At 44.7% G+C, this 12,438-nt stretch overlaps 2 protein-coding genes across 2 annotated transcripts; one reads left to right on the forward strand and one right to left on the reverse strand.

Annotated features, from left to right (window-relative positions):
• The first annotated feature begins 1,744 nt into the window (after positions 1–1,744).
• Positions 1,745–3,181, forward strand: LOC149332470 (uncharacterized). Its single transcript, XM_089555768.1, has 2 exons — positions 1,745–1,877; positions 1,960–3,181. The coding sequence occupies exon 2, from the start codon at positions 2,145–2,147 to the stop codon at positions 2,931–2,933; it is 789 nt and encodes a 262-aa protein (XP_089411894.1). The 5' UTR covers positions 1,745–1,877; positions 1,960–2,144; the 3' UTR covers positions 2,934–3,181.
• A 207-nt stretch (positions 3,182–3,388) lies between these two features.
• On the reverse strand, positions 3,389–6,807 carry LOC149332471 (uncharacterized). The gene is made up of 5 exons (XM_089557518.1): positions 6,774–6,807; positions 6,118–6,427; positions 5,729–5,900; positions 4,627–4,726; positions 3,389–4,296 (listed from the first exon to the last, which is right to left on the reverse strand). The coding sequence occupies exons 1-5, from the start codon at positions 6,805–6,807 to the stop codon at positions 3,389–3,391; spliced, it is 1,524 nt and encodes a 507-aa protein (XP_089413644.1).
• Positions 6,808–12,438: the final 5,631 nt, after the last annotated feature.

Raw genomic sequence — 12,438 nt, forward strand, 5'->3', positions numbered from 1 at the left:
ATGGATTCTTGCTTACTCTGAAGAAAACACATTGGAAACGAAAGTACAGGCTTCACCATTCAAGTAAGATGGTCGATCTCCTTTCACTAGGAACTTCTTTAAACTTGCTTCCCTTAAGGATTGTCATGTGACACGAGGGCACATCACCCTCGAGATAAAAGCTACTGTGGTTGATGGGAGTTGAAAGGAATTCAACCGAGCCGTGTGACACGGGTATACTCTGTCCTTTCTATGCCATGTTCTCTGCAATGAGTTCGTGTTCTTCTATATTGGGCGCGAGCGCCACCACTGGAGGGAATGGCGCTAGCGTCGCTTTTGCGTAGCAAGTGGGATCACGGGTCTCCTCTTGCTGTTGCTGAAGCGGACGCTCGCCTGAATTTTGTGCGTTTTAAAGGCTAACAGTCTTGTTGTCATCTGCATTTTTCGTTTTTAGTGAGTGCCAGCACTGCGCACTTTAATCGTGTGTCGTCGCTGGTACTGCTACAGTTTATTTAAGCTTTTGCCATGGTCGCTTACTGCTCTGTGCCTCAATGCCGGACTTACGCGGCGGAACCAGGCGTAAGCTTCCACTTCTACCCGAAGGACAGAAAGCTGCGAGAAGCTTGGTTAGTCAAGCTACGAATGGGAAAAGGTGCGAGTGCCCATTCTCGTGTGTGCAGCAAGCATTTCAGCGAACAAGATTTCGTCTATGGAGTTGGCGCTAAACTGTTCGGTGAGTAGCGGCCAAAGTTGCGGCGCGTATTTGCGTCCGCGCACGTATCACTTGTGGAGTCAACGAAGGATGTTTGTTGACAGGGTGGAAAAGGCGTTGGCTTCTACGCGAAGCAGTGCCATCCCAGAACCTGCCTGTTCGGCCTTTGGATCGCCAGCCGTCTGCTCGGCGTCGCCGAAACAGGGTACAGGGCCGAGGTAAGCTGAATGTGCATGGCAGCGTCGGGCGCGATTACGCAGTTTTAATTTCGCGCATAGCACTGCATGCGTAGCATAGTTACGTGTTTGCAAGTAGGTATTACTTTGTGTCTCAAATAATACTTTTTTTGCTTGCTGCGCCTTTGTGCGGGGAGCTTTTGGTAACGTGGTGTTGAACTGGCGTGTATTTGATGAATGAATGTATTCATTGTGCCGCGAGACTCATAAAAGCGAACTAATGCTTGCCGGTGGCGTGTAACTTCCATGATTAAGCTCATTTGTTATTTTGGCGCTCGTAGGCTTGCTGATGTTATCTTTTCTTACAAGTGCTAGAACCAGTATCTGCTAATGGTGCTCGTATCATTGTTTACATTTTGTGCCACTTGCACGCGCGTGACGAACATGTACGAACGCATTTTAAAACGGCTTGGCTAAATTTCAACATGCATCTGTTCTGAAAATCAGTGTACATCATTGCTAAGCTAAAATTTGTTTCCACAAATGTGCTATGCAAACAGAGGCCGAGCTTTAAACGGCCAACGTTAATAAAATACAAAGACCAGGTGCTGTTCACCTGATCACCTAAGTATCAACTGCAAGCTTCTTCATTTGTTAGTCAAGAATTTCATTAGAGTGGAATTAAGGCTGATATTGCAGTGCGTGCAGCAAGGGTGGAGAATTTATACCTACTTGCATAGCAAAGGCTGTGGCTAACTGTTTTAATTATTTGCTTTTATGCAGATAGAAGTTTGCAGTACCACTGTGGGAGAAACCCATATCTGAAGCTCATATTTCATTTTCAGAAGATAGGCCGTTCAGCAACATTTTCCCTAAAGAGAAGCTGGTACCGTTGCCTGTATGCGAACAAGAAATTGAAGCAAGTACATCTTGCTCAGGAGAAATTGAAGACAGTGCACCTGACTCAGGGTTCAACGCAGATATCAATCCCGGTCCAGGTGGCAATCAAGGTATCATTGTCAGCAGGATTATCTATATATATATATATTGCATTTGCTGACTACAAAAATAAATGTACATTATTTGCTTCAGATATCCCTGCCGAGCTTCATGCCATAAAGAAGGAGATTGGCGTGCAAGTCGACACGCTCGATGCTGCACGAAAACAACCACTGAGCACGGCAAACATCCAGGGAGAAAAAGATCTGAACATCTTAACTGGGATTCCCTGCTTCCAGCTGTTCTATAACATATGCGATATTTATACTGACAGCCGGATGCTGATGCAAGCAAAACGATTTTGCTTATCAAACGAAGATGCGGTGCTATTAACCCTCATCAAGCTTCATTACAACATGTCATTCGCACTGCTTGGTGTGCTTTTTGGCATTCATCGCACCACGGCATCAGAGATCTTCAAGGCCAGTGTGGTAGTCTTGGCTGCAATAATGAAAAATGCAGTCTTTTGGCCGAGCAAGGAAGCTGTTGTTGATAACTTGACGGTGTACTTCAAGGAGTATTCAAGTGTCAGAGCTGTGCTAGACTGTACGGAGATACCGATTCAGAGGCCGAAGGATATGGAGTCCCAGCTGTTAACGTATAGCTGGTACAAGGGTGTGTACACAGCTAAGGTTTTAGTTTGTGAGACACCGGGAGGTCACATTAGTTACATAAGTGAAGCTTATGGTGGCCGAGCATCTGACTCCCATATAACAAAGGAGAGCAAGATTCTAGAAAGATTTCTACCTTCAATTGATAGCGTTATGGTGGATAAAGGGTTCTTAATAGACAAACTCTGCCTTGAGCACAACATCACAATGGTGCGTCCACCTTTCCTACGCAAGAGAAACCAACTTACAAAGCATGAAGCTGAAAAAAATCAAAGCATCGCAGCAGCTCGGGTTCATGTTGAACGTGCAATTCAGCGCATGAAAGTGTTTAAGATTTTGACGGGGAACTTGGGCACCGAGCTTTTTGCTTATATTGACGACATTATCAAAGTCATTGCAGGAATAGTGAATCTCTCGAAGCCTATCTTCAGCAGTGACAAGTATTTAGTACAGTAGAAGACTACCAAAGTGCATGGACAATATGTTTCAGCACAGTTTCTTCTTTGGATTGTGTTTCCTACGGCTCCTTTTTTTGTTTGCTTGAACGAAGTGGTGGGAATTTTTCTACATTTTCTTGAGTGAGTTGTACATTGTGTTTGCCCTTCTGTTTATATGTTCTTATCACCAGTTTTCATCATCTACCTCAAGTTTGTTACTTCCTTTACATATGTGCTTTAGGTGGCTTGCTTCTCTTGACCGAACTGTTTTCCTGTAATCTTTTAGTGTTTTCATTCTGGTCATGCTTTTTTGTTCTTTATGTCAAAAAATAATTATGCGGCAAACAGCATGAAACTAAGTGTGCAAGTTGAGTTTTCACAGTCTCAGTAACATCAAAGTTTGAAATGCATGAACACACTCTTTATTGCCAACCATTGGCACAGTAAAAATGAATGAATGGTAGACACCAGTTGTCATTGAGTTGCAAGGTAAGGCAACACATAGGACTTGAAAAAGTCAACACCCCTCTGCACAACATCATTGAAAAAAGAACTGTTGAACTCTACAGGAAACAACAACAAGTTTTCGTTGTCTTGGAACACAAAAACATCAGCACTAGTCACCCTTGCCAATCCCATCTGTACCTGCACTTGACAGAAGTACTTGCTGGTCTTTTTCAGGCAGAAGCTTACGCCTTCTCTTGTTAATTCTTTTGCTTTAAATTTTTCTAAGCTTATGGGGCACTTCACTTCAAGCACTCTTGGAGTGCAGCAGTCGCATGTGACTAGCCCATCTGGACTGGCACCAATGCATGGATGCTGGTCTGAAATTAAAAGTCCACACTGTTGGACATTTACATTTTGATGCTGACTTGCAGCTAAATAGGCCATCTTTGCCGTTTCTTCTAGCAGAGTGCCTCTTGCCATTGCAGGTGTCTGCACTGAGGTTTCTCGCAATAAAACTTTCAAAAGAGGTCGCACATCGTGTGGGCCCATCCTTGTCCGGAGTGTGTGCACTCGTGTGTATACAGAATAGGCAACTGATGCTGTCACCATTCCTCTCCTGTACATCAGCCAGTGTGGAGAATTTGCTTGAGTCTTTGTTAAATTATTTACCATGTCAATTTCTGTGTTTGTGTATTGCTGTTGGAGGTGGCTGTAAATTTCTTCTGTTGAGTGTGCTCCGGCTGCAATGGCCTTCCTGACAGCTTCAACAAGTGCTGGTGGGTTTTTCACACCGAGATTTCCTGGGCTTCTTGAACTTGTAACACTATCAACAGTGGATGTGATTGTCTGTGTGGGTACCAGTGGTGCTGTGTCAGTGCATGATGGATCCACATTCTTGCTGCCTAAACTTTTACTGGACAGTTCACAGTGACTTCCTGAAATGAAAGAAATACAAATTTATTGGTGTGCTCTGAAACAAAAAATAAATTTCTGTGCATTTTTTGCGTTTGGTTGTGTTGCTCTCTAAACAGAGATGCATACTGTAGCATCTAAGTTTTCCTGAAACTATTTATTTATGAGTAACTAAACAACTGGTTCAAATAACAAATACAAACAGGGGCAGTGCACTATACGAAACTGTTTACATGCAGTAAAAAAGCTTGGTAATTATTGGTATTGGTACCTTTCAATTGACATGCTATAATGAGGTGCTAAGTCATAAAGCAGTTTACATCAAATAAAACTATAAAAATATATCCACTTACTGTCTTCACTGTGGCGGAGTGCTACGCAGTTGTATGGCAATTCTTGAAGCAGCCTCTTCAGGATGTTGCCATCAGGCACCTTGATATTGTCTCGTTTAGCCTGAAACACAAAAGGTTCAATCAGCCTACTTTCCTGAGCACACTAATAGCATTTTTATTTCATGGCACTTTTTAATCCTCATTATGATGTTGAAAACTGAACTTAGTACAGCTCTGATGCTGTTGCACGGCTACTTTCAACAAACTTAGTGCGCCTTAACTTGATCAGTAGTCCAGAAGTTCTCGAGGTGCATTGGAAGAGGCTGTAGTGGTCTTAGTCATGCTCGAAATGAGAACTTTTCACATAAAAATGCAGATAATATTTTTGCGAGTATGCCAAGCAATGTTTCCAAGTAATTTTTTTATTTTGATGCTGTTTCTACTTGCTTAACACATGCATCCTCTCAGCAATAATTAAAAACTATCTATTATATTGTTTGGCTGTATTAAATTAAATATTCCAGCTGTGGTGGACAAACAACTTCGATAACAGCTATGGCTTGTTAGTCTCGATGCACTCTGTGCAAAGTGCACTCAAAAACTATAAAGAACATTGACCTCAGTGATTGTTCACAGCACTTATCTCACACCAGTATTATGAACAGAGCAAGCATTTGAAATCATGAAAAGAGTCACTGTCACAAAAGGTTTGTAACTTTGACTAAACTGAAGCATGCATCGAAGTTAGTATGCTGCAGGAGAGGCATTCACACATAGAAGTACACGAGTGCAAACACCTGTGCCACTGTATTCATAATCAAATGAAACAGCAGCAAACTACTGTCTTCTCTTATGAAAGGTACATAAACCTGAAAGTACTCTGCCTCGCTGTATCCTAGTTCATGAGCAAAATAAGGATGACAAACTATGCACGTTATTTTTCTGCTACAAATTTCGTGTATGTTTCGACCAAAACCAAACTTGCACCACCACAAACACCTAGCATTGCTACAGGTCTAAGTGCAGTCATTGCTAATCATAATACATATGCTAACATAATAATATTTTGTGATACTCTATCCTCCTCTTATTTCAATTTGATGCAACATGCATCATGACTTACCTTTTTGGTACAGTGTAGGTCCACTATCTTCCTTGGTGCATATTTTCCTTTCACAACGGCTTTCTGATCTTTTCCCCATTGCTGAGGCAAATCAGTAGATGACATGAGGTCGAAGGTCTCTGCATGATGAATGTGCAGCAGCAGAGCAACCATGTGCTTGCACTTGTGCTGGCTATAAAAAATAAAGAACGCATATCATGCCTTACCAAACACATCTGATATTATAATGTTCTCACTTGTTTCAGCAGTAGATGCAGCTTACATGTTACAATGTTTCATAATATTTGTGTAGTAATATGTACAGTTTAATTCACAGAAAAGTGCCTGCAGAGCAAAAGATAAACTACAACAGTTATATTCCAATCATGAAACCAATGTTAGTATCATACCCTGCTTTGCAAGTGCAAGATGCAGCAGTCACTGTCCTTCCTTTTATTTCTATCTCCAGCTCGTGAGGGTCTTTGTTGACAGCGGAGGTCTGAAGGATAAGCCCAACAAATGTGACTTCATCGTCTTTGCAAAGCTTCACGCTGCACACCACTACGTGCTTTGCGTCATAGACAGCCTCCCCTTGTATCAAAAGCCGGGAGGTCTCAAATTTCTTCTCAATGAAGTCATTGATGCTTGACAATGGAAGTTTCACTGAAACGAAATAAAAGATTTTGCAGCGTGACAAAAAATAACACGCCCGCGCCTCAACTGGAGTGATAATTTCGAATGGCCGAGCAAGCCAATAAACACAAACTAGAACATTACAGACTGTGACCTCATGAGGAAAGAGTCAGCAAAATTACCCTGCGCGGGATAAACAAACACTCGCCCGAAGCTCGAATGGCAATACCGTCGCGGTCAGTGCGCAAGAATGCGCGGCGTGACAGAACACTGAAATTTAAATATTTATCCGCGTCGTCTCCAACTGTCCAACCCGACTGCTGTACAAAGTTCTAGGGAGCAGTCGAACGACGCCGCTTCCGCCGGCGCTGCCTGAAAGCGCTCGGCACCTGTCACAGAGAAATCTTATTACCGATATTCAGTGACCGCTTACCTCTTACTGGTGTGGCACCTTCAGTTCGCTCCATAGCATCAACAACGGTGGTCGTTGCACGATCGCTGCCACTTCAGCAGCTCGCTCACACGGTAACGTGTTTTGTTGTTGCCGAGTGAGTGGGCCTGATGCCTCAAATTGAGCCTAAACAGGTCCAGACCCAAGTGCATTTATTAAATGAATAAATAAACTATTAGCGCACAGCCAAACTACCTGGGAAAGCGTCACACAGTAGCAGTTCAACGCGCGTTATCCCACTTAGTGCGTCAGGCGCGAGCAGCCGAGGGGTGGCGCCACGGTATGTCCTCGCGCCCAATATCTGCCAGAGCCATTCTGCCATATCTCTCCTCAATCTCAAAAGGCCAAAGGTTTTAATATAGACTTCATGCCTTTTTTTTTCAGATGACACTAAAATTGGGTTCAACTCGTTACGCTAAGCTACTGTAAATGACATTTACTCTAAACAAGCTCGGCATCATCAAGCCTGCCGGCGATGGCGCTCAAACAAATGGACGACAGCTTCTTGTACACTCCCCCCACCCCCCCCTCCTCGCCCTGTATGCATGCAACAGATATCGTCACCATCGCACCTGCCAAAGCCACGCAGACAAGTTGGGGCCGCGTCAGTAGGGTACACCAAGAGCACCAAAAAGTAAAACGCGAAGCTCCTTGGGAAGCCTTGCGACAGAGTTTGCAAAGTTCCGCTCGCAGCCGGTGTTGTGGCGATACATTTAAAGCCTCAGAGTCAACAGATCCCCGTCAGCAGCAGCAGCAGCAGCGAGGCCGCTGTTTTCGTTGCGCCGGTGATGTCCTCGGGGATTAGTGCGCCATGGATGCTCGTTAGGCCTAGCTGCGAGGGAGGGACACCTGCTAAGCGCAGTGGCTGAGCTAACAAACAAACAGGTGTCGGTGGTGCCATATGATATATGTGTCGCGAACTGCATCCAACGTCTTTAGTGGGTCATTGTCATTAACCTTGGAACACCTCCCCCCCCCCCCCCCCCCCCCCCCGGAAAGAAATGACAGTACAGTTACCATTTGTTACAAGTAAACGCTTCGTAAAGAAGGAAGTTACGTAACAAAACCGATTTGGTCTCTCTTGGTAGCGCTCCATGGGTGCAGATCTGCACCGCAGTCTTACCAAGCTAAATATTACAAAACGAAAAGACTCGCCCTGCTCTTAAATAACATAAGCGTAAAGGAGTTGTTCAAGCTTTAAACAACCTAGCGCTAAACTACGACAGTCTGCACGGCGTTTTCCGTTTGGCTACTTTAACAAGAATAGAATGTACTCCCCTTGTATGCATTTCTCCTGCATATGAGCGGTGTTTTTGTTTATGTTATCGGTGATGGTCGCCAGATTTTTCCTCTCCAGAGGACACATAAGCCTGATTTGAAATTATACCGCCTTTAGAAGTTGCCGTAACAGAAATTAATGTTACGGAGTGCTCGAGGTCACAGCCACCACTATCATCATCATCATCACCACCACCACCATCATCATTCAGTATATGTCGACCAGCGGACAAATGGCTCCTACAATGTTTTTCACTCAGTCCTGTCAAACTGTACTCGGTACAGGAACGCAGCCGACTGTAACCTCTTGTGGATAATCATTTTCTTCTCTGCCTTGGGCATTTTCTACAAGCGGGATTAAACATGGTATAGCGTGATTAAACACGCACACAGAAACATGCTTCTATGCGCGTGCCCTTTTGTTTGTGTCATATTTCTGTCAATCTCCACACTTCACCGTGAGTAGCAAGCTAGACATGGGCGTGAGGTAACGTTTGCAATAGTGACTGAAGTCTGCCCTCACAAAAAAATTTTAGACAGTTGTCTATAAACTTCTGTTCATAAAGTCTATAAACTCTATAGACAAATCCTAGAGAACAGTCTATAGGCAATACAAATGCCATAGACACTCTATAGACAATCTATAGATTTATAGCCATACACTTTTAGTAGACTTTTATCTATAGACAGTCTATAGAGTATGAATTGACGAAACGAAATATCTATAGGACGGCAATAGAGCCAAAAATTAGTGTATAGACTGCGTATAGACAATTTTTATAAGTGTGCACATAGACCTGCTTGAAGAACATTACTAAGGCGTCCTGTTATCATCGGCACTTTGCACGAAATCCCGGAAACTGAAAATATTCACTGTCATAACCTCAGTCGGCAGAATTTCGCCGCCCTCCACTGTTGGAAATGACGTCGATTTCTTCCAACTCGACACATGTTCGAATGGGCCAGTGTTTTTCCGAACCACTTGATAAGACGGATCCAAAGTGGCCAGCCCCGCTCACTGCCCTCTTAGCGCGCACTTCAAACGCAAGTGGACGGCCGTCGAGCGTTCGCGCGTAAAGCGCGCGTCGAAAGGAATATGCGCGGTCTCCTTAACGTGAAATCGATGTCTCGAAAAGAGACCGGTACGGCGGAAAGAGGCTTAAGCCTTCTCAACTATTGCAGCACTGAGAGTATCGAGGGAACAGTTGCTCCAGGAAGCGAGACGTGAGCACCGACAGTCTTCCGCTGGGGGACAAACGCGAAGACCAGGGAGGAAGGGTAGCAGCCGCACGGAGTCCCACTTCGACGAACGTTGCCGACAGGGGAGACGCGTAGTGTTCCTCAGCAAAACGGTGCAACGCGGTGAAAGCTATGGAGAGCGGGTGCCTTTGGTGAGCAAATCTCCGAGTTCTTATAACTGTATGGCCTAAAGTAGTTGGGAACCACTTCAGAAATGTAGGGAAAATCTTAGACAGCATATGTTTTTCATAACACGTTTCAGTCTCGCACAGGTATAGACCCCCGCAGGTGTTTTTACAAGCCTGATAGCGTTTCACTACGGCTGGATCATGCAAATAATATTAGACAAATTTTCTGTAAAATTCAAGCATTTAAAATGTCATTTTTTCCTAAAGCTATAGGCGAATGAAATAAGCTTCCATCCAATGTCGCAACGATTTCCTCAAATCAGTAGCCCTACTGAAGTAAGAGAGTATTTTTTTGTGCGTGTGTGTGTGTTTGTGTATGTGTGGAAGCGTTCGGGCAAAGTTTTTTTTTTCATGCATACACGATGTGTTGATGATAGTGATCATGTGCATAATATGTCGCGTTACCTACATTATTTATTGGTTCTTGCTTTCTTCAACACCCCCCCCCCCCCTTCCGCTGTAATTCCCACGGGTGCTGTGGGTATTGTCGTAAATAAAATAAATAATAAACTTCGCGCCGCTAACCTGTGCCCCGCCTATCGTATCACCATCGGGCCACTCTCCTAGAAACACACCGGCTTCATCACTACCACTGCTACTATCATAATCACCACGACACCACCAGCACGTCGCAGTCACCATCATCACCATCACCACACCACCATATCGTGAGAGTCGCGGTCTTCGCTGTGGTCAGCGCCATTGTCATCAACCCAATCACCCAAACCACATCTAATTCTCATTTGCAAACCAACTTTGAGCGGCTCAGTTCTGATTGGCCCGCGAGACCTCTACCTTCCACTACGCTGCACAGTTCTCAGGAACAGAGCATAGAAAGGGGGGAAAGAGCGAAAGAGAGGGTAACGGAGTGAAGGCACGTCCCGCAAGCTGAAAATGAGTTGGTCTCGAGGGAAACGCCGGCTCGCTTGGCTGGGCTAGCGTGAAATTAGAGACGTCTTCGTCGTCGTCGGCAGTCGCCATCTCTTGGCGTCTTGTAACCGGAGCAGCCCAGAGAACTAAACGACTCGGGAAAGAAAGGATGCACGCAAAGAAGCGCGGGAGACAAAGAAGTTGGAATTGCGCATTTTCTTCGGAGTCCCTTGGCGGGCTGCTTTTATGACTGCGCTACTAGGGGGCCAATTTGCCGTTGACGTGTGCTGCCTGATTTCGCGGGGCGGTCTCTTCAGGCGTAAATCTGGCACATCATCAAGGAAACTCGAGTAGTATAAAAATGCCGAGTACTTTGTCAGTGTATCGAGAACTTCCTTCACATGGATGAGATGGCTGGCTATGTGTGTCTAGCGTGACGGTGAATGCGGTGAAACGACACTCGGACGTGTAGATGGTAAGAGGTCTCGTGAAAACCTTGCGTGTCTGTGTGTGCGCGCGACAGTTTTGTGCTATTGCGTTTCGCTTCATCTCTGTCGCCCTTACCTGCATTCGCCTTCGAGGTAGATTACTAGGCTAATATCTCCAGTGATCAATAGAGAATGCCTCGTCCTTCTCCCCCCCCCCCCCCTCCTCTCCTGTGGGAAGCTGGCGAATTATATTAGAGACCTGGGAGCCTTTAGTGTGGTAGAAAGTAATAACGAACTCGCAGACGTTTTTTTCTTCGTTGTAAAAAGAACAATGACAGAGAGTCTGTGCTGCCTACTAATCTCGCCGGTGCACGGATGTAGGCGCGACAGAGGCGCCTAACGCGAGCAAAATTAGGCGGTAGAAGGATACTGGAGTGGCAGTGACGCTGTACCGTTTACCAGTCTAGGTGGCACATGAATGTAAAAATGACCGAGGCGCTTAACCCTTGGTGATCTAGGCGGTAGGTAGGCGCAATGCCTCATGACTTCGAGCGTATCGGAATATTGGAAGAATGCTTACATCTTAATCCGCACGAAAGGGGACATCAAGGACTTGAAAAATTAAAGTCTGATCAGAGTACTGTCCGTTTCCTGCAAGGTGATCGCAAAAGTAGCCGCCAATAAAATCAGGAGAATTGTAGACTGCAATCAACCAAAGGTCCATGTAGGCTTCTGTGAAGAGTACTCGACAACACGCTATATTCACAGCATCAATCAGGTGATATATAAATGCGCAGAATATCACCATCCCCTATGTACAACCTTTATAGATAAGGAGAAAGCATCTCATTAAGAAGAAACCTTAGTAGTCATGCTGGCATTACGGAATCAGAGTGTAGCTGAGCCTTATATAAAAATACTGGAATATATCTATCAGCTGCGCAGCCGCTATAGTCCTTCATAATAAACTAATAAAATGCCATTAAGGAAGAGTGCTAGGCAGGAAGACACGATCTCTCCGGTGCTATTCACCGCTTATCTACAGGAGGCATTCAGAGACCTGGACTGGAAACAGTTGGGGATAAGAGTTAATGGTTAAGTAATCTGCGATTCGCCCATGACAATACTTAGGGGGTGGGATTACTTATGAAGTTACTCAGAGGATGAATTACAAAGTATGACTAATGACTTAGACAGGAAACAGCAATTTACGATTGGTAGAGAGACATTGGAAGTGGTAAGGGAATACTTGTAGTTAGAGCAGGCAGTGACAGCTGATCCGGATCATGGGAGGGAAATAACTAGAAGAATAAGAATGGGGTGGAGCGCATATGGCAGGTTCTCTCAGATCATGAATGAGTTTACCAATATCCCTCAAGAGAAAAGTATATAACAGCTGTATCTTACTGGTGCTCCCCTATGGGGCATAAACGTGGAGGCTAACAAAGAGGGTTCAGCTTACACAAAGAAAAAATGATAGGTTTAACGTTAACTGGCAGGAAAGAGTAGAATGGGCCGTGGAACAAACGCGAGTTAACAACGTCCTAGCTGAAATAAATAAAAAAAAAAGAAATGGGTTTGGGAAGGGCTTGTGTATCGCTTAGGGTATCGCTTAAATGCACCCGCAGTCACATCCTTGCGGAA

This window comes from Amblyomma mixtum, chromosome 8 (genome assembly GCF_055824585.1).
Source record: "Amblyomma mixtum isolate Tamu chromosome 8, ASM5582458v1, whole genome shotgun sequence".
NCBI lineage: Eukaryota > Metazoa > Arthropoda > Arachnida > Ixodida > Ixodidae > Amblyomma > Amblyomma mixtum.